Source organism: Coregonus clupeaformis, chromosome 8 (genome assembly GCF_020615455.1).
Source record: "Coregonus clupeaformis isolate EN_2021a chromosome 8, ASM2061545v1, whole genome shotgun sequence".
NCBI classification, from domain to species: Eukaryota; Metazoa; Chordata; class Actinopteri; order Salmoniformes; family Salmonidae; genus Coregonus; species Coregonus clupeaformis.
The window spans coordinates 7,933,289-7,960,989 of NC_059199.1; the positions used below are offsets into that span (position 1 = coordinate 7,933,289).

The following is a 27,701-nucleotide window of genomic DNA, read 5'->3' on the forward strand; positions in this document are numbered from 1 at the left end:
CAGAAAGTTTAATGTTTGAAAAGTATCCCAGATATTCAATTTGTGTCACTTTGACATTCTAAAAATATTTGTTGTCTGCTTTAGGAGGCCACTGGTAATTGGCAGTTGATACCGATTAGGTTTAGCTCCCTGTACTGTGGGCCTGTTGTGATCAGGGTAAGTGACCCACACACACAGTCACATCACTGTTGCAATGTTTGCTGTTTCTAACCTGAATGTATTGTAATGTCAACCCCCTCTTGTGCAGAACAATGCCGGTCCGGTGGCTAAAGCTTGGAGAACTTTCCAGTTCATCAGCCCCATTATCACCTACATGCGTGGGGATCCCAGGTATGTGTCTTTGTCACTACCTAATCCTAATCTACATCGTCAGTGTCATGTGATCTTGATGGAAATATGTTACAGCGATGGCTGATGTTGTTTTGTTGATGTTGTCTTGTTGTTTCACTCCACAGCAGGTGGTGGTGAGGATGCACCATGCGAGTAGGGTTCGAGGCCTGGAGACTCAACTGGTGTGGGCCATCTCCAAGGAGACACACAGACTTAGTCCAGAGGGCATCCCCTACTGTGCCACCAAGGTGCAGTCCATCTCTTGGATCCAGGTAAGATGTAAATACTACTGAATTAGTATTAGATTAGGCTTTTCTTCACTTATTCCGTTTGGCCTTAACATGTCGTTTCTCTCTGTCAGTATGTGGCTGGCAGGGTGACCCAGTATGCGTCTCACCTCCGCCACGAGACGTCTGTGGCCGTGACGCATGGCTGCTACCAGGTAAATAAACAATTTCCTATGTATATAGAATAGAAATTACAGGGCATTTTCCATGAGATATGGTCTGTTTTCTATTAACGTGTGTTGTGTGTGTGTGTTTTGAGCAGCAAACTGATGTCTCGGTGGTGTACGCCACTCTCCACATGGGGCTGGATGGGCTGCTCTCCTCCTCGGCGTGGTCGGAGGCTGCCTCCGTCTCTACGCCCACCACTCAGCAGTTCACTGAGCCAGAGCCTGAGGGCCACAACTGCTATGAGGTCAGATGACACACACACACATACTATTGACTAGTAGCATTAAAATCCTTCGATTGACCCATTGTTTGTCATGTCATTACATTGGTCACTGATGTTGAATAATTGTTCTGTTATTGTAGGGCTGGGAGGAGGACCTGCTGCCTGAGGAGAGGGAGGTTCCTCTGCTAAAGTGAGTCCCTCTAAATGTGTGTGTAGTCTGAGCTTGTCAGATGCTGAAGGATAGTGGTCACAATGCTGTTATCCCCCATTGACATGCTCCATTCCCTCTCTTCCACAGCCTCTACCTTACCACCAAGAGAGTGGAGGACATCGGCCTGAGGCTCGTCTCCCTGCGCCAGGCCTTTACTGTGAGTGGACCCACTTTTCTTTGACTCTCTGTGTCTTCCTGTTCTGTCTGTCTCCTAGAGGAAGATGGGTGTCTCACCCTAACTCTTCCCTCTTCTCTAGACCCTGCTCGGTTCCACCCTGAGCAGGAACCATCTGTTTGTGGCGGGAAAGGTCCTACTGGGCGCACTGGTTCAGGTCCACCAGATGGTAGCTCACTAACTCATTGTCCTTCAAGGGAAAGAGAACGTCCTCGGTGGGAAATGTGTTCTGTGCACTAACATCACTGCTCTTTGCTTTGTGATAGGATGAGGCCGAATTCATCCGTGCCTATAACGACTTTGTGGACTACCTGAGTGACCCCTCCAAGCAGATTGACATTGAGAGGGAGCTGGCTGAGGCAAAGGTGAGTTAATTAACTCTTTCAAGTCTCACTTTGAGTTCTTCCACATGCATGTCTTTTATACGGCACAATAGCTGATCTATTTGAAATCATTCCTATTTTCTCCAAACGTGTTTTCTTGTCCTAGATCCATCATGTTAACCTGATAGATGTCCTTTTTGAGCTGGTGCTATTTGGGATGATGACAGCTCAGAAATCCCTGATGGTGGTAAGTAGCATCTCACTGGTAAATGTTTAGATGTTGTGATGTCACGAGAGGCTGTGTCCTGGAGGGACGTTACATCCCCCTGAGGTGGCTGCAAACCCAGACAGCTATGGCTCCATCTGCTGGTATGGTCGGGAACTCCAACCCTCTGTGGCCAATCTTCCCACGCAGCTGAAACCAATCAGGGGCTGATGGGCTGGAGTTGTTTTGAAGAGAAGAGACACGGTCTCGAGGTTGGGCTCTGGGAGAGACAGAATGGTGTTATTATTTCGTTAGTTGCCGAAGACCTTTAATAAAATCCTTGTTTTGGTTGAACCTGGTCTCCTTGCACTACTTGGGCAATCCCGCTGGAAGCTGTAGCCTCTCGTGGCATCACAGATGGTGGAGAATACGGGCACGCTCAAGCGTTAATAGTGCATGTCAGAGGAGGATACCGAAGGTTTGATCACCCAGTTTTCCAAGTTGGCCGTAGGCTCCCCGCCGACTGAAATGGAGGACATATTGAAAGCCCTTGTTGCTGGCCAGCAAGCCCAGATGCAAGCAAACGTGGCTCTCTTGGAGGAGCAAAGAAAGCCAACCTTCTGAAGGCAGAGGAATTGCAGTTGCAGAGACAGAGGGTTGTCCAAAATACCCGCCCAATAAAGGCAAGTGACTTTATATCTAAGATGGGAGCTACCGATGACATTGAGGCATACCTGCATGCATTTGAGGCCACGGCCACTAGGGAAGCCTGGCCCAAGCAACAGTGGGTTGGTCTGTTAGCCCCCTTTCTAACCGGGGAATCGCTGAATGCTGTCCGGGACCTGGGCCCTGACCAGGTTACTGACTATGATGCCCTGAAGTCTGAGATCCTCAGCAGATATGGACTCACAAAGTTTGGTATGGCCCAGCGCTTTCACAGCTGGACCTTCCAACCAGACCAACCTCCTCGGGCGCAGATGCATGAACTTGTCCGAATCGCAAGGAAATGGCTGGATCCGCAGAGGAATACAGCAGCAGCGGTGGTGGAGGCCGTTGTGGTGGATCGTTACCTACGCGCCCTGCCTTATGAGGCAAAACGGTTCATCAGTCAACAGGCCTTGACCACGGCTGATCTGACCGTGGAAGCTGTGGAAAAGTACCAGGCCACAGCGGAGATGCTGAATGCTTCCCGAAAAGACCCCAGGAGTGCGGCCCCACCACAAATGGGAAGAACCCGTCCAAAGGACCCCAAGGTCTCGAACCCAGCCACGTCAGGACTTATCCCGGCTCCAGGGGGAGCCAGAAACCAGGCGGGTCCAAGAAGAGTACACCAGGAGGGGGAAACTTCGACAGTGTTACCGGTGTGGGGGAGATGGGACATATCTCCTGGCAGTGTGGGAAACCAGCCGATGAACCTATGCCCACTGCGGAGTCCTCCAGCTCAGCACCCACACACCGTGTTGCCTCGCTCTTGGGAGTCGTAGATGGCGGCCCAGATCGACCCCCCCACCTGCCCGGTAACTGTGAATCACCATGATGTGGAGGCCTTACTGGATTCTGGTAGCCGGGCCACCCTGGTGCGTAAGGATTTGGTGGGCCCAACGTGTCTGACCCCGGGAAAGTCCTCCCAGTTTCCTGTGTCCATGGGGACACCAGAGAATACCCCATTACTGAACTTACAATGACCAGCACACGGGGAACCATACACACGACGGCGGGGGTGGTTGATTCCCTCCCCGTCCCTGTCCTAATTGGACGAGACTGCCCAGCCTTTTACCCACTCTGGAGAGAGTCTCAGGAGAGGATAACCCGAGTACCTCGGAAACGGAGAGGCAAGACTCATCCTGGGAAGGCTCCGGTGCAATCCTCCGAATTACTCACTCCCGCCCGGGCTCTGATAGGGATGGCAGGTGCCCAGACCGACACAGAGACGGAGCTACAGAATCTGGACAAAGAACTGTCTGGTCTGAAGGGGACCGCTGAGAGGTATCGTTTGTTAAAGCAACAGTTAGACATGAAGACAGAAGAGTTAGATATCCTCCAGGCTAAACTCCAACAGAGCTCCTTCCATAAGCAACAGGAGGAGCTGGAGAGGCTGCGCAGGACCATCGAGGAGTGTGAGGAGACCCTGCGCAGTAGTAAGGAGGTCCAGAAGAAGGCAGAGGAGAAGTACAAGGTGTTGGAGAACAAGATGAAGAATGCGGAGGCAGAGAGAGAGAAGGAACTGAAAGCTGCTCAACAGAAGCTAAACTCTGCTAAAACCAAGGCTGATGCGTTCAGTAAGAAACTCAAGGAGAGACAACAGGAGGCTGAGTCCCTGGTCCTAGAGGTGGAGGAGTTGAAGAGAGAGCAGGCTGGCAAGCACCACGGCAATGCGGACGCCCTCTCCCGGCGTGATGCCTTCTTCGCTGCCTTTACCCCGACGAGGACGTCGGTCCCGAGGAGGGGGATGTGTGATGTCACGAGAGGCTGTGTCCTGGAGGGACGTTACATCCCCCTGAGGTGGCTGCAAACCCAGACAGCTATGGCTCCATCTGCTGGTATGGTCGGGAACTCCAACCCTCTGTGGCCAATCTTCCCACGCAGCTGAAACCAATCAGGGGCTGATGGGCTGGAGTTGTTTTGAAGAGAAGAGACACGGTCTCGAGGTTGGGCTCTGGGAGAGACAGAATGGTGTTATTATTTCGTTAGTTGCCGAAGACCTTTAATAAAATCCTTGTTTTGGTTGAACCTGGTCTCCTTGCACTACTTGGGCAATCCCGCTGGAAGCTGTAGCCTCTCGTGGCATCACAATGTCTGTCTATTAGCAATTTCACTTCAATTTCTCTTCTCTCCTCCTCTGTTTACTTTAGCAACCTGGTGGGTTCATGGAGCGTCTGTACGCTCTCCTGTACTCCTTCCTGCCCACTGTTGCCAGCATTGAGCCAAAGGCTGAGAGATACCTGTTGCTGCTCAATGTACGAGTCAAGAGTTTACTTCCTGTTTTCTTCCTTATTACTAGTTTACTTCCTCTTTACTCGTTCCTGGTTAACAGGGTTTCAATGCCGTTTTAGGGGGAGTAACTCTCATTGTCTCTCTCCTATTGATAAGCTAGTAGCTCAGAGCCATTTTCTATGTGTTGTGTGGTGTTCCCTTCAGGGCGGGCTGATGGCTCTGCTAGATGACATGTTTGGGCAGCAGCTGGCCTGGTACTTTAACCGAGAGTCTCTGGTCACTGAGCTCTCCAGCCTCCTGGAGTACCACCTCGAGTACCTCATGGCCAGCATGTAGTCCTACTGCAGATACCTGAAGGGCCACACTTCTCTTCTTCTCTCTCTCTCTCTCTCTCTCTCTCTCTCTCTCTCTCTCTCTCTCTGGAATTGAGGACTTGAAGTGCTTCGTTGAACCCTGATTAGTTTACACCTATTAAATTCATGTATTCTCTTGTTTTCTCTCCCCACAGGATTCTTGTCACACTTTGCCACCTAACGGGGATCTAGACACTAGTGCACTACATTACTTTGCACTGAATTTTACATTTTCAAATAAAATAAATAGAAGTTCAAAAGCATTTGTCTCTGTCTTTTCATTTATTTGATTATTTCATCACTATTTCCTATTCCTGGAGTTGTTATGAGGCTAATATTACATTATTACATGAACAATTATGCTTTATTCTTTGCATATGGAAATAAAAACCAACTTTAAGTTGATTTACATGTACTACAGGCCCACGCTTTATGGCATTGTACTGTGATGTGTGATACTGTACTGTTTAAAAACATGTAGGCCTACATACACTGAGTGTACAAAACATTATGAACACCTTGCTAATATTGAGTTGCACCCCCTGTTGCTCAGAACAGCCTCCATTTGTCGGGGCATGGACTCTACAAGGTGTCGAAAGCGTTCCAAAGGGATTCTGGCCCATGTTGACTCCAAGCCAGTGGTGCGCGTCGCCAGCCCGGTCCGGCCTGTTCCTGCTCCCCGCACCAAGCCAGTGGTGCGCGTCGCCAGCCCGGTTCGGCCTGTTCCTGCTCCCCGCACCAAGCCAGTGGTGCGCGTCGTCAGCCCGGTCCGGCCCGTTCCTGCTCCCCGCACCAGACCAGTGGTGCACGTCGTCAGCCCGGACCGGCCCGTTCCCGCTCCCCGCACCAAGCCAGTGGTGCGCGTCGTCAGTCCGGCACGGTCCGTGCCTGTTCCACCTGTGCCTGGTCCGGCACCGGTCAGCTGCTCCACGCCGGAGCCAGAGCAATCCGCTCCACCGGTGTTTAGTCCAGCTCCGGTCAGCAGGGCCAGACCACGAGGGCGAGAGAGAGAGTTGTGGTCACGCCCGGAGCCGGATCCGCCTCCGAGGCGGAATGCCCACCCGGCCCCTCCCCTGTGGTGTTTGGTTGGCGCGGTCGCAGTCCGCGCCTTTGGGGGGGCGGTACTGTCACACCCTGGCTCTGGGGACCCTTTAATGTTGAGCCAGGGTGTTAGTTCCCATGTTTAGTTGTTCCTTGTTTTCTGTCTAGATCGTTTAGATCTATGTTGGCCAGGGTGGTTCCCGATCAGAGGCAGCTGTTGCTCGTTGTCTCTGATTGGGTACCATACTTAGGAAGCCTGTTTTGCACAGTTGATTGTGGGATCTTGTTCTGTATAGGTTTGTGTTGGTGAACCTTTAGACTTCACGTATCGTTTTGTTGTTTTGTTGTTGGTGTAAAGTACTCATTAAAAGATGTACGCCTATCACGCTGCGCCTTGGTCTGCCTCTTACAACGATCGTGACACATAGGATATCAACAGTGACAACGGTTGGCAGTTATTTAAGTGATAGTTTGACTGTCAAATCCATGAATTGATGTGTGGCCAACGACTTTTATAGAGAGACCGCCTCAAATTTTCTGTGCCATTTCATTAAATTCTGTGCCATTTCTAAGTCCTTCACATCCCAGTGCGTGTAACAAAATCATCCATACAAGGCCAAAGATATTGATCTGTTTTAAGCAATCAATCTTCTCTTCTCTGACATCAAGGCAAAGGATGGCTACTTTGAAGAATCTCAAATATAAAATATATGTTGATTTGTTTAACACTTTTTGGGTTACTACATGATTCCATATGTGTTATTTCATAGTTTTGATGTCTTCACTATTATTCTACTATGTAGAAAATTGTAAAAATAAAGAAAAACCCTGGAATGAGTAGGTGTGTCCAAACTTTTGACTGTTACTGTACATACAGTATATCTATATTGCATAGTTATAACCCTTAACTAATACTGTTTACATGTGTGCATATCTTTGTCTTATAGAACCACAACAATAAGATTCCAAGTTATTCGGATTACCACAATCATATAAACATCCTCAAATACAAACAGCTGTGTCTGCATGTGTGCGTGTGGTGGTGACCAAGTGTTTAGTATGGGCCTCAACATCATGTTCTAACCGGACAGCACTATAGTGCGCAGAACCAAACCAATCAGTTATAAGTATATAGCGGGTGAGGGCATTCACAGCCGACCGCTCAGACGGGTGAGGGCATACTAGCCAGCTGTTTTACGTGGTTTTTCTAGCTGGATTTAGTGACTAACAGTATTTTACATGGTCTGTCATTTCTTTAGCGACCACTAGTTTTTACAGTCATTGTGATAACTATAAACTTTTATACTAACATCACCAATCTGAGGTAAAATGGATGTGTAATTCCACTACATTTTATGGGGTGAAAATGCAGGCTTGTAGTAACACAAACTGTCCACAGTCCACATTCGGGAAATTAGCAGAATATACAATAATTTACTATGCCAAAATAATTCAACATGTCAATTTAAGATGACAGTATACAGTATGTTGCCCACTCACAAACTATTGCAACAATGACATCTATTTCTCACTCATTTAACCATTTAGAGAGTAAAATAATGCTCTCAAACACTATTTAATTGGTCGCTGTAGACTAGAGCCTCCATAGTCTGTGCAGCAGCCTGAACGTTTGACATCCCTACCTTTTTAGGTTTCTTTTCATGTCTAGTCCATTGTACTGGCCTGTGTGAGGTGTAGTAGTTTGATGCATCTTCTTGCTTTGCTTATTTTTTGTCACCTGAAAATTCAATCTCAGCCAACAATTGTTGATATCCTTCATTCCTTACCTGACCCTTACAGACACAGATACCGGACCCAAAGACATTCAAGCAGCACTTTGACAGCAAGCATCCCATGTCCCCAATACCTCCAGAGCTGGTTGCTGTTGAGGCTTAAAAGACCACACACACACAATGGACCTACAGCTGGGATAAGATGCTCTCATCATTCAGACTCACAGTATACATGTTAGCAGCAAATTCTTGCCCTATGCTTCAACTGTATTTCATATGGCTCAATATGTGGAAATGTTGTCACTCATCGCCTTTCATGTTGTGATTCACAGACACACGATGACCACGATTTGAGCGCTGCAACTGGGACTGAATAGCGTCAAGGGACAAAACACTGAGACCCCTGGACATGGGTGGGGGAATATTTGTGTGACAATGACCTAAAAGGGGGGGGCAGAAGCACACCAGCACCCCATCTTATATGTCCAACCACCCCTCAACTTCAGACTCTATTGAAGCACCCATCTTACTTCTATGAGCCCACTCTACCTACATCCCTTTTCCCTATGCCGCTTCCTTCATTCATTCCTGATTCAATACCATCTAGACTGTTACACGTCTAAAAGTTTCATGGTGTTACTTATATCTCATCTGTGTACCGCTGTCCTACTTTTGCCCCCAACTCTTTTCTATACCTCCTCCCATACACTCTTGTGCAAATCATTTCTGCTTTCTTTGACAATGGTGTCATAGTGGAAATGATTTGTTAGTTGCCCAAGACTGAGCCTTGTTCTGCCTGTAAAAGGCCCTGGTCGAAACAATGCCAAAATCACTTTTGATAGTCTCTGGGTCCACGTTGTATCAATTGTTTTTTGCATTTGACCATTTACAATAAATGTAGCAATATATATGAAAGCATTCCTCTGCCTGTTTCATCCATTCTGAAGGAAAGCAGTGACTACGTTTTGTGTGTGTGAGAGAATATGTATGCCTTGTAATGCTAGCAGAAAATCGTTACTTCCGAATGCAAGTTAAACGCCATTCCGTCTATACTGATACCAGACAAATGTATACTTATAAGTATTTTCAAATATATTTCCAATATACTGCAATGCTATGTAGCTGAAGAGGGGTGACACTGTCTAGGATAAGAGTGTCGATCAGTTTCTGGAGGTCTGTGTTCACTGGCATTTACTCTCACTTCTGCATCAAATCAACGTCTACAATAAATATTCTAGTTTATTTTATTACAAATATAGCAGTACACAGTCCTTCAGAAATCTGTTGACAATGACACATTCCTGTGTATTGGATCCTCTGTATATAGAAAAACGGCAAAAAAAAAGATCATTTTGTATTTTCCATTGCTACTAACGTATGCTGGTTAAAAGTATAATTAAAGAAATGCACACATTTTTGCCACGCAAATATAGTCCATATATTTAGCTTTTTAATTGAACCATGTTTAGTACATCTAAAAGAGACAATGAGAAATTCATGGTTCAACAAGACAACATAGCCATCAAAAGGGTAGAAATTTAGCATTGCACTTATGCCACAGTACTTTACAGCTTTGATTGGATACATAGAATATATGACAAAGGGTGATGTAATTATCTGAATTACTGTAGATTTGAATAGTTTAATCAGGAGTGAAGTATGGTTATAAGTCCAATGTGAAGATCTCAATTGAGGATTTATTTATGAAGGAGGTGTTATTCATAAACCATTCTCACACTAAATAATCAACATATTATACTGAACAAAAATATAAATGCAACATGTAAAGTGTTGGTCCCATGTTTCATGAGCTGAAATAAAAGATCCCAGAAATGTTCCATTCGCACAAAAAGCTTATTTCTCTCAGATTTGGTGCACCAATTTGTTTACATCCCTGTTAGTGAGTATTTCTCCTTTGCCAAGATAATCCATCCACCTGAGAGGTGTGGCATATCAAGAAGCTGATTAACCCTCGTGTTGTCCTCCCAAATGCCTTACGCCTTTTGTCCTCTGGGGTCAAAAATGACCCCGCCTGGTTTGACTGTTTATAAAGCATACAGTATACATTTTCAATCAATTCTGTGTTACATCTTTAATCTTACTTCTGTTCAACCCATTACTAGAATTTTTTTCATTTGTTTTGGAATTTAGAGCCAATAGACCTTGTTTACATAAAAGTATACCCTGTTTTTAAGTAAAAATACAATGAAACTATGAATTATTTTGACCTATTATTATTTTGACTATTTGACTTATCACTGAGTGGTATTTGTAAAAGTTTAGTGAGGATGCTGTTTTTGAATCATTTTATTTTTATTAATGACAGCCCATAATCACACCTTTTGTCCTCTGGGGTCAAAAATGACCCCGCCTGGTTTGACTGTTTATAAAGCATACAGTATACATTTTCAATCAATTATGTGTTACATCTTTAGTCTTACTTCTGTTCAACCCATTACTAGAATTTTTTTCATTTGTTTTGGAATTTAGAGCCAATAGACCTTGTTTACATAAAAGTATACCCTGTTTTTAAGTAAAAATACAATGAAACTATGAAATATTTTGACCTATTATTATTTTGACTATTTGACTTATCACTGAGTGGTATTTGTAAAAGTTTAGTGAGGATGCTGTTTTTGAATCATTTTATTTTTATTAATGACAGCCCATAATCACACCTTTTTGTCCTCTGGGGTCAAAAATGACCCCGCCTGGTTTGACTGTTTATAAAGCATACAGTATACATTTTCAATCAATTATGTGTTACATCTTTAGTCTTACTTCTGTTCAACCCATTACTAGAATTTTTTTCATTTGTTTTGGAATTTAGAGCCAATAGACCTTGTTTACATAAAAGTATACCCTGTTTTTAAGTAAAAATACAATGAAACTATGAAATATTTTGACCTATTATTATTTTGACTATTTGACTTATCACTGAGTGGTATTTGTAAAAGTTTAGTGAGGATGCTGTTTTTGAATCATTTTATTTTTATTAATGACAGCCCATAATCACACCTTTTGTCCTCTGGCGTCAAAAAATGACCCCGCCTGGTTTGACTGTTTATAAAGCATACAGTATACATTTTCAATCAATTCTGTGTTACATCTTTAGTTTGAAAATAACGTTAGTTGTTTAATACTATGCTCTTTATGATTCAAACAAATTTGAAGTAATTTGATTGAATTATGGGTGTTTTACTAAATGTAATAACTTCTGTTGTCCTCTGGGATCAAAAAGACCCCGCAGCACAAAGTTTACATACCGCTTGGCAAAACATCTTTGATCATGTTTCTTTGATGTGTGGGGTCAAAACATCTTTGATCATGTTTCTTTGATGTGTGGGGTCAAGCAATGGTTATGACAAAAAAAAAAAAAAAGTATTTTCTCACAGGTGTTTGGGCATTTCACATTTTAGTCTGAGAGAGACAGGCAGCACAATGAGGAGGCAGAAGTTTTATAATGCACAGGAGGCTTGCAAGATAATTTTGAAATAAAAGAAAATAATGACCAGGAGGACAATGCTGCACATAATGAGGATGAATCAACTGATGAAGAGGGTTCAGGGTCAGAAGAGGAGGAACATAATGATGAGGTGATAGATCCAACATACAGACAGCATGCTACTTCTTCCTCCGAAGATTCCCCCACATCTCCTGCTGCAGAAATGGAAGATGATTATGAATATAAGGAAATGGATGAACGTGATGATGACGTAGAATCTGAAGCTGGTATGGAAGAAGTGTCAGAAGTGGAGCACTGCACCTATTATGATGAAGAATCAACAGATGAGGTAGAATCTGAAGTTGAAATGGAAGAAGTGTCAGAAGTGGAGGACATCATCTATTATGATGAAGACGAAGAATCAACAGATGAGGTAGAATCTGTGGAATCAACAGATGAGGTAGAATCTGTGGAAGAGGACCCATCTCAGCTGGGTCCTCTTCCTCAGATTCTACCTCATCTGTTGATTCTTCGTCTTCATCATAATAGATGATGTCCTCCACTTCTGACACTTCTTCCATTTCAACTTCAGATTCTACCTCATCTGTTGATTCTTCATCATAATAGGTGCAGTGCTCCACTTCTGACACTTCTTCCATACCAGCTTCAGATTCTACGTCATCATCACGTTCATCCATTTCCTTATATTCATAATCATCTTCCATTTCTGCAGCAGGAGATGTGGGGAATCTTCGGAGGAAGAAGTAGCATGCTGTCTGTATGTTGGATCTATCACCTCATCATTATGTTCCTCCTCTTCTGACCCTGAACCTCTTCATCAGTTGATTCATCCTCATTATGTGCAGCATTGTCCTCCTGGTCATTATTTTCTTTTATTTCAAAATTATCTTGCAAGCCTCCTGTGCATTATAAAACTTCTGCCTCCTCATTGTGCTGCCTGTCTCTCTCAGACTAAAATGTGAAATGCCCAAACACCTGTGAGAAAATACTTTTTTGTTGTTGTTGTTGTTGTCATAACCATTGCTTGACCCCACACATCAAAGAAACATGATCAAAGATGTTTTGCCAAGCAGTATGTAAACTTTGTGCTGCGGGGTCTTTTTGACCCCAGAGGACAACAGAAGTTATTACATTTAGTAAAACACCCATAATTCAATCAAATTACTTCAAATTTGTTTGAATCATAAAGAGCATAGTATTAAACAACTACCGTTATTTTCAGACCAATTGATGAATAAAAAACATATTTTGTCGGCAAAAGATTTAATTTGGGGTCAGAATGACCCCAGGACAACAGGAGGGTTAAACAGCACACCTTGTGCTGGGGACAATAACAGGCCACTCTAAAATGTGCAGTTTTGTCACACGACACAATGTCACAGATGTCTCATGTTTTGAGGGAGCGTGCAGTTGGCATGCTGACTGCAGGAATGGCCACCAGAGCTGTTGCAAGAGAATTTAATGTTAATTTCTCTACCATAAGCCGCCTCCAATGTCGTTTTAGAGAATTTGGCCGTAAGTGCAACTGGCCTCACAACCGCAGACCACGTGTAACCACGCCAGCCCAGGACCTCCACATCCGGCTTCTTCACCTGCGGGATCGTCTGAGATCAGACACCTGGATAGCTGATGAAACTGTAGGATTGCACAACTGAAGAATATCTGCACACACTGTAAGAAAAAGTTGCAGGGAAGCCCATCTGCGTGCTCGTTGTACTCACCAGGGTCTTGACCTGACTGCAGTTCGGCATCGTAACTGACTTCAGTGGGCAAATGCTCATCTTCGATGGCCCCTGGCACGCTGAATAAGTGTGCTCTTCACGGATGAATCTCGCGTTGCGTTGCCGAGTGGTTTGCTGATGTCAATGTTGTGAACAGAGTGCCCCATGGTGGCAGTGGGATTACGGTATGGGCAGGCATAAGCTACGGACAACAAACACAATTGCATTTTATCGATGGCAATTTGAATGCACAGAGATACCGTGACGAGATCCTGAGGCCCATTGTTGTGCCATTCAACAGCCGCCATCACCTCATATTTCAGCATGATAATGCACAGTCCCATGTCGCAAGGATCTGTACACAATTCCTGGGAGCTGAAAATGTCACAATTCTTCCATGGCCTGCATATTCACAAGACATCTCACCCATTGAGCATGTTTGGAATGCTCTGGATCGACGTGCATGACAGCGTGTTCCAGTTCCTGCCAGTATCCAGCAACTTCGCAAAACCATCGAAGAGGAGTGGGTCAACATTCTACAGGCCTCAATCAACAGCTTGATCAACTCTATGCTAAGGAGATGTGTCCCGCTGCATGAGGCAAATGGTGGTCACACCAGATACTGACTGGTTTTCTGATCCACGCACCTATCTTTATTTAAAAAGGTATCTGTGACCAACAGATGCACATCTGTATTCCCATTCATGTGAAATCCATAGATTAGGGCCTAAAGAATTTACACTGCTCAAAAAAATAAAGGGAACATTTAAACAACACAATGTAACTCCAAGTCAATCACACTTCTATGAAATCAAACTGTCCACTTAAGAAGCAACACTGATTGACAATAAATGTCACATGCTGTTGTGCAAATGGAATAGACAACAGGTGGAAATCATAGGCAATTAGCAAGACACCCCCAATAAAGGACTGGTTTTGCAGGTGGTGACCACAGACCACTTCTCAGTTCCTATGCTTCCTAGCTGATGTTTTGGTCACTTTTGAATGCTGGCGGTGCTTTCACTCTAGTGGTAGCATGAGACGGAATCTACAACCCACACAAGTGGCTCAGGTAGTGCAGCTCATCCAGGATGGCTCATCAATGCGAGCTGTGGCAAGAAGGTTTGCTGTGTCTGTCAGCGTAGTGTCCAGAGCATGGAGGCGCTACCAGGCGGGCAACAACCCAGCAGCAGGACTGCTACCTCCGCCTTTGTGCAAGGAGGAGCAGGAGGAGCACTGCCAGAGCCCTGCAAAATGACCTCCAGCAGGCCACAAATGTGCATGTGTCTGCTCAAACGGTCAGAAACAGACTCCATGAGGGTGGTATGAGGGCCCGACGTCCACAGGTGGGGGTTGTGCTTACAGCCCAACACCGTGCAGGACGTTTGGCATTTGCCAGAGAACACCAAGATTGGCAAATTCGCCACTGGCGCCCTGTGCTCTTCACAGATGAAAGCAGGTTCACACTGAGCACATGTGACAGACGTGACAGAGTCTGGAGACGCCGTGGAGAACGTTCTGCTGCCAGCAACATCCTCCAGCATGACCGGTTTGGCGGTGGGTCAGTCGTGATGTGGGGTGGCATTTCTTTGGGGGGCCGCACAGCCCTCCATGTGCTCGCCAGAGGTAGCCTGACTGCCATTAGGTACCGAGATGAGATCCTCAGACCCCTTGTGAGACCATATGCTGGTGCGGTTGGCCCTGGGTTCCTCCTAATGCAAGACAATGCTAGACCTCATGTGGCTGGAGTGTGTCAGCAGTTCCTGCAAGAGGAAGGCATTGATGCTATGGACTGGCCCGCCCGTTCCCCAGACCTGAATCTAATTGAGCACATCTGGGACATCATGTCTTGCTCCATCCACCAACGCCACGTTGCACCACAGACTGTCCAGGAGTTGACGGATGCTTTAGTCCAGATCTGGGAGGAGATCCCTCAGGAGACCATCCGCCACCTCATCAGGAGCATGCCCAGGCGTTGTAGGGAGGTCATACAGGCACGTGGAGGCCACACACACTACTGAGCCTCATTTTGACTTGTTTTAAGCACATTACATCAAAGTTGGATCAGCCTGTAGTGTGGTTTTCCACATTAATTTTGAGGGTGACTCCAAATCCAGACCTCCATGGGTTGATACATTTGATTTCCATTGATAATTTTTGTGTGATTTTGTTGTCAGCACATTCAACTATGTAAAGAAAAAAGTATTTAATAAGATTATTTCATTCATTCAGATCTAGGATGTGTTATTTTAGTGTTCCCTTTATTTTTTTGAGCAGTGTATTTTAATTGACTGATTTCCTTATATGAACTGTAACACAGTAAAATCTTTGAAGTTGTTGCGTTTATATTTTTGTTCAGTGTAGATACATACTATTTATACACATATTGCCAGATTATTGCTATCAACTGCTGGCTGCAAGGTATATTACCCCGTTTGTATCTTTTGGAACAATGGTAATCAAGTTTATAAAAATGATGTAGAATAGATGGGCTACCACAGGTGTCACAGGCATCCACAGGTCTTGACCACCATGTTGCGATGCTTCTTTAGGATCACATTGTTGTTGTCGTCGTAGAAGAGTACGGAGATGGGACTGAGCTTGGTGCAGCACGCTTTGGGAACCTCGTCCGGCTTCAGAAGGTGAACCTGCCATGAAAAAAGGTCAATCAGACTTATTCATACATGCACTTTTATATAATCAATGATACTAATCTGTTTATAAAAGAGATATGGATTATTATTATGCAGATACTTCAGTGCTCTCCTACCTCAGTGGGCTGTGGCTTTGCACCCCTTGTCTGAATTTGGTCAATATATTTTAAACCGGGTTGTCTGTGCTCCACAATACTTTATTATCCACTGAGTCAAAGCCTAGACTTTCAGAAGTTCAACAACAACTTCCATGAAACATGCTAAAACATTTCAATGGGCCATTGACCTAGCTAGTGACTTAAAAATAACATTTGGTATTTTTGTTTTATATTATACCAACAACATAGGAAATCCTCTGGTGACAAAATAGGGTCAATAGAATTAGAATGATGACTAGGAATGGAATTTTTATAGAATTAGAATGGTAAGCATAGAGTTCCAAACTCATTTCTATGGCAACACAGCTGTCAATTTTGTAAACAACAATTTTCAAAAATATGTGTTGCCAAGAGACATCTAACCGAAAGAACATCTCGGCGTTCTATTGAACGTTTTCTGTTCGAAATCAACAACAACTTCAGTTTGCTGTTCAACAACAACAAACATGACAGATTTTTGAGACCTGGGACTGAAAGATCGACTGGAAAATGCCTGGGTGCCTTTCAAAATTGGTGGAGAGAGTGCGTGGACGTCGGCGGTCTACTGCGTCGACAGGTTGTTCAAATTCATTTGTGGGTTGTTTTTGTTGTCTTTTTCCGTTTTGCAGGGTTCGCAATCGTCGTGAGGTGGACAGCGACTTCGAAGAGGGTATGTTGAGTTTAAACTTCTTATTTGACCACATTTAACAATATAAATGTAATTTGTGAAATGTTGTGTATTTCTGTAATCCATACTTGCAAGCTAACGTTAACTTTAGTAACTTTTGCTAAGAGATGCACTTTTGAACTAGTAGTACTAGCTAGCTCGATACGTTTTACATCCTAACATTTGTTTGTTTGTATTCCAATGTTCCTAATTTTAGAATCAACTGCCCTGGATGAGGTCCAGTTGGTTGTGCCATTGGATGATGTGCCGGATGTACCACTGCTGCCAGCCATCCTTGAGGAGGTGCCAGATGTGCCGACTATCCTTGAGGTACAATTTTCAGAAAGTTTAATGTTTGAAAAGTATCCCAGATATTCAATTTGTGTCACTTTGACATTCTAAAAATCTTTGTTGTCTGCTTTCTGCTTTAGGAGGCCACTGGTAATTGGCAGTTGATACCGATTAGGTTTAGCTCCCTGTACTGTGGGCCTGTTGTGATCAGGGTAAGAGACCCACACACACAGTCACATCACTGTTGCAATGTTTGCTGTTTCTAACCTGAATGTATTGTAATGTCAACCCCCTCTTGTGCAGAACAATGCCGGTCTGGTGGCTAAAGCTTGGAGAACTTTCCAGTTCATCAGCCCCATTATCACCTACATGCGTGGGGATCCCAGGTATGTGTCTTTGTCACTACCTAATCCTAATCTACATCGTCAGTGTCATGTGATCTTGATGGAAATATGTTACAGCGATGGCTGATGTTGTTTTGTTGATGTTGTCTTGTTGTTTCACTCCACAGCAGGTGGTGGTGAGGATGCACCATGCGAGTAGGGTTCGAGGCCTGGAGACTCAACTGGTGTGGGCCATCTCCAAGGAGACACACAGACTTAGTCCAGAGGGCATCCCCTACTGTGCCACCAAGGTGCAGTCCATCTCTTGGATCCAGGTAAGATGTAAATACTACTGAATTAGTATTAGATTAGGCTTTTCTTCACTTATTCCGTTTGGCCTTAACATGTCGTTTCTCTCTGTCAGTATGTGGCTGGCAGGGTGACCCAGTATGCGTCTCACCTCCGCCACGAGACGTCTGTGGCCGTGACGCATGGCTGCTACCAGGTAAATAAACAATTTCCTATGTATATAGAATAGAAATTACAGGGCATTTTCCATTAGATGTGGTCTGTTTTCTATTAACGTGTGTTGTGTGTGTGTGTTTTGAGCAGCAAACTGATGTCTCGGTGGTGTACGCCACTCTCCACATGGGGCTGGATGGGCTGCTCTCCTCCTCGGCGTGGTCGGAGGCTGCCTCCGTCTCTACGCCCACCACTCAGCAGTTCACTGAGCCAGAGCCTGAGGGCCACAACTGCTATGAGGTCAGATGTTACACACACACATACTATTGACTAGTAGCATTAAAGATCCTTCGATTGACCCATTGTTTGTCATGTCATGTCATTACATTGGTCACTGATGTTGAATAATTGTTCTGTTATTGTAGGGCTGGGAGGAGGACCTGCTGCCTGAGAAGAGGGAGGTTCCTCTGCTAAAGTGAGTCCCTCTAAATGTGTGTGTAGTCTGAGCTTGTCAGATGCTGAAGGATAGTGGTCACAATGCTGTTATCCCCCATTGACATGCTCCATTCCCTCTCTTCCACAGCCTCTACCTTACCACCAAGAGAGTGGAGGACATCGGCCTGAGGCTCGTCTCCCTGCGCCAGGCCTTTACTGTGAGTGGACCCACTTTTCTTTGACTCTCTGTGTCTTCCTGTTCTGTCTGTCTCCTAGAGGAAGATGGGTGTCTCACCCTAACTCTTCCCTCTTCTCTAGACCCTGCTCGGTTCCACCCTGAGCAGGAACCATCTGTTTGTGGCGGGAAAGGTCCTACTGGGCGCACTGGTTCAGGTCCACCAGATGGTAGCTCACTAACTCATTGTCCTTCAAGGGAAAGAGAACGTCCTCGGTGGGAAATGTGTTCTGTGCACTATCACTGCTCTTTGCTTTGTGATAGGACGAGGCCGAATTCATCCGTGCCTATAACGACTTTGTGGACTACCTGAGTGACCCCTCCAAGCAGATTGACATTGAGAGGGAGCTGGCTGAGGCAAAGGTGAGTTAATTAACTCTTTCAAGTCTCACTTTGAGTTCTTCCACATGCATGTCTTTTATACGGCACAGTAGCTGATCTATTTGAAATCATTCCTATTTTCTCCAAACGTGTTTTCTTGTCCTAGATCCATCATGTTAACCTGATAGATGTCCTTTTTGAGCTGGTGCTGTTTGGGATGATGACAGCTCAGAAATCCCTGATGGTGGTAAGTAGCATCTCACTGGTAAATGTTTAGATGTCTGTCTATTAGCAATTTCACTTCAATTTCTCTTCTCTCCTCCTCTGTTTACTTTAGCAACCTGGTGGGTTCATGGAGCGTCTGTACACTCTCCTGTACTCCTTCCTGCCCACTGTTGCCAGCATTGAGCCAAAGGCTGAGAGATACCTGTTGCTGCTCAATGTACGAGTCAAGAGTTTACTTCCTGTTTTCTTCCTTATTACTAGTTTAATTCCTCTTTACTCGTTCCTGGTTAACAGGGTTTCAATGCCGTTTTAGGGGGAGTAACTCTCATTGTCTCTCTCCTATTGATAAGCTAGTAGCTCAGAGCCATTTTCTATGTGTTGTGTGGTGTTCCCTTCAGGGCGGGCTGATGGCTCTGCTAGATGACATGTTTGGGCAGCAGCTGGCCTGGTACTTTAACCGAGAGTCTCTGGTCACTGAGCTCTCCAGCCTCCTGGAGTACCACCTCGAGTACCTCATGGCCAGCATGTAGTCCTACTGCAGAGACCTGAAGGGCCACACTTCTCTTCTCCTCTATCTCTCTCTCTCTCTCTGTCTCTCTCTCTCTCTCTCTCTCTCTCTCTCTCTCTCTCTCTCTCTCTCTCTCTCTCTCTCTTCTCTCTTCTCTCTTCTCTCTCTCTCTCTGGAATTGAGGACTTGAAGTGCTTCGTTGAACCCTGATTAGTTAACACCTATTAAATGCATGTATTCTCTTGTTTTCTCTCCCCACAGGATTCTTGTCACACGTTGCCACCTAACAGGGATCTAGACACTAGTGCACTACATTACTTTGCACTGAATTTTACATTTTCAAATAAAATAAATAGTAGTTCAAAAGCATTTGTCTCTGTCTTTTCATTTATTTGATTATTTCATCACTATTTCCTATTCCTGGAGTTATGAGGCTAATATTACATTATTACATGAACAATTATGCTTTATTCTTTGCATATGGAAATAAAAACCAACTTTAAGTTGATTTACATGTACTACAGGCCCACACTTTATGGCATTGTACTGTGATGTGTGATACTGTACTATTTAAAAACATGTAGGCCTACATACACTGAGTGTTCAAAACATTATGAACACCTTGGTAATATTGAGTTGCACCCCCTGTTGCTCAGAACAGCCTCCATTTGTCAGGGCATGGACTCTACAAGGTGTCGAAAGCGTTCTAAAGGGATTCTGGCCCATGTTGACTCCAATGCTTCCCACAGTTGTGTCAAGTTGGCTGAATGACCTTTGGGTGGTGGACCATTCTTGATACACCTACTACCATACCCCGTTCAAAGGATCATAGCTTTCACCTGAATTTACCTGGTCAGTCTATGTCATGGAAAGAGCAGGTGTTCCTAATGTTTTGTACACTCAGTGTATGTTAGTTGTGTAGTAACCTGGTACAGTATAAAGTCCACCATTATAGGGCACAATTGCTTCAGTCTTGAAAGTTACTTCTCACTATCCGTATTGTATATCCGTATCCGTTCTCCCGAGTGGCGCAGTGGTCTAAGGCACTGCATCGCAGTGCTAGCTGTGCCACTAGAGATCCTGGTTCGAATCCAGGCTCTGTCGTCGCCGGCCGTGACCGGGAGACCCATGGGGCGGCGCACAATTCGTCCAGGGTAGGGGAGGGAATGGCCGGCAGGGATGTAGCTCAGTTGGTAGAGCATGGCATTTGCAACGCCAGGGTTGTGGGTTCGATTCCCACGGGGGGCTAGTATGAAAAAAAAATACAAATAAAAAAAATAATGTATGCACTCACTAACTGTAAGTCGCTCTGGATAAGAGCGTCTGCTAAATGACGTAAATGTATATTAAGACTCTGCCATTGTAGACTCAGGTAAATTGGTTATTTTAGTTTCAGTTTGCCATATTTGCCATTAATGTATAGCCCCTGGTTCACCCCAGACTTGACTGCCCTTGACCAGCACAAAAACATCCTGTGGCGTACTGCATTAGAATCAAACCGCCCCCGCGATATGTGACTTTTCAGGGAAGTCAGGAACCAATATACAAAATCAGTTAGGAAAGCAAAGGCTAGCTTTTTCAAACAGAAATGTGCATCCTGTAGCACTAACTCCAAAAAGTTTTGGGAGACTGGAGAATAAGAGCACCTCCTCCCAGCTACCCACTGCACTGAGGCTAGGAAACACGTTCACCACCGATAAATCTACTATAATCGAGAATTTCAATAAGCATTTTGCTACTGCTGGCCATGCTTTCCACCTGGCTACCCCTACCCCGTCCACCAGCTCTGCACCCTCAGCTGAAACTTGCCCTGTGTTGTTGTTGTTTTTATCGCACTGCTTTGCTTTATCTTGGCCAGGTCGCAGTTGTAAATTAGAAGAAAAAAAGAAAGAAAGAAATGTGAGAGAGGGTGTAGTAGTGCATACTGATCACTAGTTGGATCATAGCGTGGTTGGTGGCGTTCATGCAGGAACCCAGAGGGTATAGGCATTCTCCATCACAGTAGAAGGCTGAGTAACCCGTAGGAGCCAGGACCCAGTCCTTATGGAGAGAAATACCATAGAAATAGAATGACAAGATTAGATTAATGACTATGAGAAATACATCATAAAACATGCAAAGAACATACACTACAAAGCAAATACTACACAAATGCCTTGTTTCCCTAAAAATACTAATTGTGTGTTACAGCAAATAAGGTGATACAATGTTAGATCATGATATTATCTATTCAGTAGATTGAGTAGTTAAGGGAGACAGAAGCTCACCTTCCAGCCTAGGTCACTAAAGCTCACATATAATTCATGTCTCTTACAAGCCTGACGCCCACTGTTGACGTGGCTGTGATCTGAAAGGGATCAAAAAATATGTTATGAGACAGGACAGACTGTAAAGCATGCTTTGGATGCATTGGATTTAAAATAAAGACACAATTAAATGTAAACGCAAGTTAAGTAATTTTGTAATTTGGATGAACTATCCCTTTAAACTCTGCATAAAACAAGCTTAACAACAACACCAAAAACCAGTGTTGTCCCCTGACCTTGTATGACCTCACCATGTATACTGGGCAGGGGACAGTCATATTTGGGCTTCTTCTTGCGGGCGTTGGGATTCAGGGCGCGACAGGAGGCCTGGCTGGCCCTGAAGAAGGTCACCATGAAGGGCTGTTTGGAGCAGGGGCCCCTTCGACCCACCAAGCCTACCCACCCAGCTGACAAGGACCGGTCTGATAGAGAGAAAACAATGTGTGTGTGTGTTTGTGTGTGTGTGTGTGTGTGTGTGAGAGAGTGATACAATCTTGAGGTACACCAAAACAGCATATCTCCATTTCGATGTATTTACTAAACAATTACAAATACTACGTGACATTACATTGCTACTGCACAGGTATTGGTGTAGTATTCTGAGTTAATTTGCCTCTTAATTCAATGGTATAATAATCAAGAAATCCACTTTGTGGGAAATACCCTCCCCATCTGCAGAGCATTTCCTGACCCTGACCATATTATTAACTCTATGAGGCTCACCCTCCTCTGTGTCCACATAGAGACTGCAGGGGTGCAGGACGTGACAAATAAACTCGAAACGGGGAATGTTTACTGGTTGCACATGAGGTCAAGGGGAAGTCAATGTGTGGAAATGTGTCCGAAATGGAACGGCTTATTGTTTAAGCTAATTATTCTAGGATTGCATTATTTTAATTTAAAACTAAAATGCTTGATTGCATTTCAAATCATGAATGACTCATATGCTGTGTGATGACATGAACGAATGAAACATTGATTGATACTGTAGCCTGTATAAGCATTGAAATATAGGCCTAAATAAGTTACAGTATTAAGACTAAACAGGATACGCTCTTAGGCCTACAGCTCAATGGTGGTTATACAGGGCTGCTATACCAAGCCTACTAATGATAATGGCAATACTTATTATAATGATGATCATAATAATAATAGTAATAATAACAATAAGAAGGATATCAAGAAAAAGAAGGGTTATTATTATTATCATTATTATTAATTCTGACACTTTGGAACAATGTAAACAACACTAAATAAATTATAAAGTACCAGAGAGGCTGTTCTAACGAAAAAAAAGTGTAAAGCCTTTATTACAGCAATGCAAAGATTAAAAACAGCTGAATTTGTGAAAACGTTTACTTGACATGTTGTTGTGTGAGCCTTGGTGCTCACCGAACCAGTAGGCTATTAAACAAACACTCAAACAGGCAACAGAAGCAGGATCTGAATTATTTCTGTAGATATACAGTTGAAGTCGGAAGTTTACATATACTTAGGTTGGAGTCATTAAAACTCGTTTTTCAACCACTCCACAAATTTCTTGTTAACAAACTATAGTTTTGGCAAGTCGGTTAGGACATCTACTTTGTGCATGACACAAGTAATCTTTCCAACAATTGTATATAGACAGATAATTTCACTTATAATTCACTGTATCACAATTCCAGTGGGTCAGAAGTTTACATACACTAAGTTGACTGTGCCTTTAAACAGCTTGGAAAATTCCAGAAAATGATGTCATGGCTTTAGAAGCTTCTGATAGGCTAATTGACATCATTTGAGTCAATTGGCGGTGTACCTGTGGATGTATTTCAAGGCCTACCTTCAAACTCAGTGCCTCTTTGCTTGACATCATGGGAAAATCAAAAGAAATCAGCCAAGACCTCAGAAAAATAATTGTAGACCTCCACAAGTCTGGTTCATCCTTGGGAGCAATTTCCAAATGCCTGAAGGTACCACGTTTATTTGTACAAACAATAGTACGCAAGTATAAACACCATGTGACCACGCAGCCGTCATACCGCTCAGGAAGGAGACGCGTTCTGTCTCCTAGAGATGAACGTACTTTGGTGCGAAAAGTGCAAATCAATCCCAGAACAACAGCAAAGGACCTTGTGAAGATGCTGGAGGAAACAGGTACAAAAGTATCTATATCCACAGTAAAACGAGTCCTATATCGACATAACCTGAAAGGCGGCTCAGCAAGGAAGAAGCCACCGCTCCAAAACCTCCATAAAATAGCCAGACTACGGTTTGCAACTGCACATGGGGACAAAGATCGTATTTTTTCGAGAAATGTCCTCTGGTCTGATGAAACAAACAGAACCATCGTTATGTTTGGAGGAAAAAGGGGGGACTTGCAAGCCGAAGAACACCATCCCAACCGTGAAGCACGGGGGTGGCAGCATCATGCTGAAGGAGGGACTGGTGCACTTTACAAAATAGATGGGATCATGAGGAAGGAGAATTATATGGATATATTGAAGCAACATCTCAAGACATCAGTCAGGAAGCTTGGTCGCAAATGGGTCTTCCAAATGGACAATGACCCCAGGCATACTTCCAAAGTTGTGGCAAAATGGCTGAAGGACAACAAAGTCAAGGTATTGGAGTGGCCATCACAAAGCCCTGACCTCAATCCTATAGAACATTTGTGGGCAGAACTGAAAAAGCGTGGAGGTCTACAAACCTGACTCAGTTACACCAGCTCTGTCAGGAGGAATGGGCCAAAATTCACCCAACTTATTGTGGGAAGCATGTGGAAGGCTACCTGAAATGTTTGACCCAAGTTAAACAATTTAAAGGCAATGCTACCAAATACTAATTGAGTGTATGTAAACTTCTGACCCACTGGGAATGTGATGTAAGAAATAAAAGCTGAAATAAATCATTCTCTCTACTATTATTCTGACATTTCACATTCTTAAATTAAAGTGGTGATCCTAACTGACCTAAGACTGTAAATGTCAGGAATTGTGAAAAACTGAGTTTAAATGTATTTGACGTATGTAAACTTCCGACTTCAACTGTAACTTCATCCATCATCAAACTCTGTAGCCTATATTTATATATTCATGTGGTCCTCTGTAGCTCAATTAGTAGAGCATGGCGCTTGTAATGCCAGGGTAGCGGGTTCGATCCCCGGGACCACCCATACGTAAAAATGTATGCACGCATGACTGTGTCGCTTTGGATAAAAGCGTCTGCTAAATGGCATATTATACACTGCTCAAAAAAATTAAGGGAACACTAAAATAACACATCCTAGATCTGAATGAATGAAATAATCTTACGAAATACTTTTTTCTTTACATAGTTGAATGTGCTGACAACAAAATCACACAAAAATGATCAATGGAAATCAAATTTATCAACCCATGGAGGTCTGGATTTGGAGTCACCCTCAAAATTAAAGTGGAAAACCACACTACAGGCTGATCCAACTTTGATGTAATGTCCTTAAAACAAGTCAAAATGAGGCTCAGTAGTGTGTGTGGCCTCCACGTGCCTGTATGACCTCCCTACAACGCCTGGGCATGCTCCTGATGAGGTGGCGGATGGTCTCCTGAGGGATCTCCTCCCAGACCTGGACTAAAGCATCCGCCAACTCCTGGACAGTCTGTGGTGCAACGTGGCGTTGGTGGATGGAGCGAGACATGATGTCCCAGATGTGCTCAATTGGATTCAGGTCTGGGGAATGGGCGGGCCAGTCCATAGCATCAATGCCTTCCTCTTGCAGGAACTGCTGACACACTCCAGCCACATGAGGTCTAGCATTGTCTTGCATTAGGAGGAACCCAGGGCCAACCGCACCAGCATATGGTCTCACAAGGGGTCTGAGGATCTCATCTCGGTACCTAATGGCAGTCAGGCTACCTCTGGTGAGCACATGGAGGGCTGTGCGGCCCCCCAAAGAAATGCCACCCCACACCATGACTGACCCACCGCCAAACCGGTCATGCTGGAGGATGTTGCAGGCAGCAGAACATTCTCCACGGCATCTCCAGACTCTGTCACGTCTGTCACGTGCTCAGTGTGGACCTGCTTTAATCTGTGAAGAGCACAGGGCGCCAGTGGCGAATTTGCCAATCTCGGTGTTCTCTGGCAAATGCCAAACGTCCTGCACGGTGTTGGGCTGTAAGCACAACCCCCACCTGTGGACGTCGGGCCCTCATACCACACTCATGGAGTCTGTTTCTGACCGTTTGAGCAGACACATGCACATTTGTGGCCTGCTGGAGGTCATTTTGCAGGGCTCTGGCAGTGCTCCTCCTGCTCCTCCTTGCACAAAGGCGGAGGTAGCAGTCCTGCTGCTGGGTTGTTGCCCTCCTACGGCCTCCTCCACGTCTCCTGATGTACTGGCCTGACTCCTGGTAGCTCCTCCATGCTCTGGACACTACGCTGACAGACACAGCAAACCTTCTTGCCACAGCTCGCATTGATGTGCCATCCTGGATGAGCTGCACTACCTGAGCCACTTGTGTGGGTTGTAGACTCCGTCTCATGCTACCACTAGAGTGAAAGCACCGCCAGCATTCACAAGTGACCAAAACATCAGCCAGGAAGCATAGGAACTGATAAGTGGTCTGTGGTCACCACCTGCAAAACCAGTCCTTTATTGGGGGTGTCTTGCTAATTGCCTATAATTTCCACCTGTTGTCTATTCCATTTGCACAACAGCATGTGAAATGTATTGTCAATCAGTGTTGCTTCCTAAGTGGACAGTTTGATTTCACAGAAGTGTGATTGACTTGGAGTTACATTGTGTTGTTTAAGTGTTCCCTTTATTTTTTTGAGCAGTGTATTATATTATGAAGCTTTGCCAAGCTTATATGCTGCAGTCATGTTGAGGTAGTAGGCCACTTGTTTTGTATGTCGATGAAAATGCAGCCAATGCATCAACATCTGTCTTCATAGTTTGTGCGCCATAGTCCGTCCGTGTGCACTTTTACGCATGCTGGAAACTTGGGGATTTTGGAAAGTGTCCTGCTACTAGTATTTGTGACAGACGATTATTTTCTTCACTGTCTTGACGCACTTTCCACAAACATATCTGCTGCATTCCGAACATACCTTAAGAGTTCTGGTCCTACATTTAGTCCTAGCCCCTTGACAATTCTTTCTTTTCACTAAGTCGTTGGCAGTGCGGGGATCGGGCTCCGGACCGGACTCCGGCTTTATAGTTCCTTTTAGCATCACATACACTACATGACCAAAAGTATGTGGACACCTGCTCGTCGAACATCTAATTCCAAAATCATGGCCATTAACATGGAGTTGGTCCTCCCTTTGCTTCTATAACAGCCTCCACTCTACTGGGAAGGCTTTCCACTAGATGTTGGAACATTGCTGCGGGGACTTGCTTCCATTCAGCCACAAGAGCATTAGTGAGGTCAGGCACTGATGTTGGGCGATTAGGCCTGGCTCGCAGTCGGCGTTCCAATTCATCCCAAAGGTGTTCGATGGGGTTGAGGTCAGGGCTCTGTGCAGGCCAGTCAAGTTCTTCCATACCGATCTCGACAAATCATTTCTGTATGGACCTTGCTTTGTGCACGGGGGCATTGTCATGCTGAAACAGGAAAGGGCCTTCCCCAAACTGTTGCCACAAAGTTGGAAGCACAGAATAGTCCCCTGTAGCTCAGTTGGTAGAGCATGGCGCTTACAACGCCAAGGTTGTGGGTTCGTTTCCCACGGGGGGCCAGTATGAAAATGTATGCACTCACTAACTGTAAGTCGCTCTGGATAAGAGCGTCTGCTAAATGACTAAAATGTAAAATGTAATTGTATGCTGTAGCGTTAAGATTTCCCTTCATTGAAACTAAGGGGCCTAGCCCGAACCCTGAAAAACAGCCCCAGACCATTATTCCTCCTCCACCAAACTTTATAGTTGGCACTATGCATTGGGGCAGGTAGCGTTCTCCTGGCATCTGCCAAACCCAGATTTGTCCGTTAGACTGCCAGATGGTG

The 27,701-nt window shown here is 44.6% G+C and overlaps 2 protein-coding genes, 1 long non-coding RNA gene and 1 other non-coding gene across 6 annotated transcripts; 3 read left to right on the forward strand and 1 right to left on the reverse strand.

Annotated features, from left to right (window-relative positions):
• Positions 1-431: 431 nt before the first annotated feature.
• LOC121571502 lies at positions 432-5,333 on the forward strand. 2 transcript variants are annotated; one of them, XM_045222310.1, is made up of 10 exons: positions 432-602; positions 692-772; positions 880-1,029; positions 1,149-1,198; positions 1,307-1,376; positions 1,477-1,563; positions 1,661-1,759; positions 1,884-1,964; positions 4,775-4,879; positions 5,061-5,333. In XM_045222310.1, the coding sequence occupies exons 1-10, from the start codon at positions 471-473 to the stop codon at positions 5,190-5,192; spliced, it is 987 nt and encodes a 328-aa protein (XP_045078245.1). In that variant the 5' UTR covers positions 432-470; the 3' UTR covers positions 5,193-5,333. The 2 variants fall into 2 exon arrangements, with proteins under 2 accessions (XP_045078245.1, XP_045078246.1); XM_045222311.1 differs by lacking the exon at positions 1,477-1,563 and having other exon boundaries at positions 5,061-5,332.
• Positions 5,334-17,429: 12,096 nt separating this feature from the next.
• On the forward strand, positions 17,430-19,510 carry LOC121572785. Of its 2 annotated transcripts, XM_045222312.1 has the most exons (10): positions 17,430-17,577; positions 17,667-17,747; positions 17,855-18,004; positions 18,130-18,179; positions 18,288-18,357; positions 18,458-18,544; positions 18,639-18,737; positions 18,862-18,942; positions 19,033-19,137; positions 19,319-19,510. In XM_045222312.1, the coding sequence occupies exons 1-10, from the start codon at positions 17,446-17,448 to the stop codon at positions 19,448-19,450; spliced, it is 987 nt and encodes a 328-aa protein (XP_045078247.1). In that variant the 5' UTR covers positions 17,430-17,445; the 3' UTR covers positions 19,451-19,510. The 2 variants fall into 2 exon arrangements, with proteins under 2 accessions (XP_045078247.1, XP_045078248.1); XM_045222313.1 differs by lacking the exon at positions 18,458-18,544 and having other exon boundaries at positions 19,319-19,508.
• A 1,931-nt stretch (positions 19,511-21,441) lies between these two features.
• On the reverse strand, positions 21,442-22,004 carry LOC121572784. Its single transcript, XR_006001909.1, has 3 exons — positions 21,986-22,004; positions 21,696-21,775; positions 21,442-21,468 (listed from the first exon to the last, which is right to left on the reverse strand). It is a non-coding gene; the product is annotated as an uncharacterized LOC121572784 (long non-coding RNA).
• Positions 22,005-27,361: 5,357 nt separating this feature from the next.
• trnav-uac lies at positions 27,362-27,436 on the forward strand. Its single transcript has one exon. It is a non-coding gene; the product is annotated as a tRNA-Val (tRNA).
• Positions 27,437-27,701: the final 265 nt, after the last annotated feature.

What these genes read in the sequence shown, in the direction of transcription:
- LOC121572785 (XM_045222312.1), top strand. Translation starts at nt 17,446, where the DNA reads ATGCACCATGCGAGTAGGGTTCGAGGCCTGGAGACTCAACTGGTGTGG. An exon ending in AGGGAGGTTCCTCTGCTAAA is followed by an intron (nt 18,180 to 18,287) that starts GTGAGTCCCTCT and finishes TCTCTTCCACAG; the next exon opens with CCTCTACCTTACCACCAAGA. An exon ending in GGGAGCTGGCTGAGGCAAAG is followed by an intron (nt 18,738 to 18,861) that starts GTGAGTTAATTA and finishes TTCTTGTCCTAG; the next exon opens with ATCCATCATGTTAACCTGAT.
- LOC121571502 (XM_045222310.1), top strand. Translation starts at nt 471, where the DNA reads ATGCACCATGCGAGTAGGGTTCGAGGCCTGGAGACTCAACTGGTGTGG. An exon ending in AGGGAGGTTCCTCTGCTAAA is followed by an intron (nt 1,199 to 1,306) that starts GTGAGTCCCTCT and finishes TCTCTTCCACAG; the next exon opens with CCTCTACCTTACCACCAAGA. An exon ending in CTCAGAAATCCCTGATGGTG is followed by an intron (nt 1,965 to 4,774) that starts GTAAGTAGCATC and finishes TGTTTACTTTAG; the next exon opens with CAACCTGGTGGGTTCATGGA.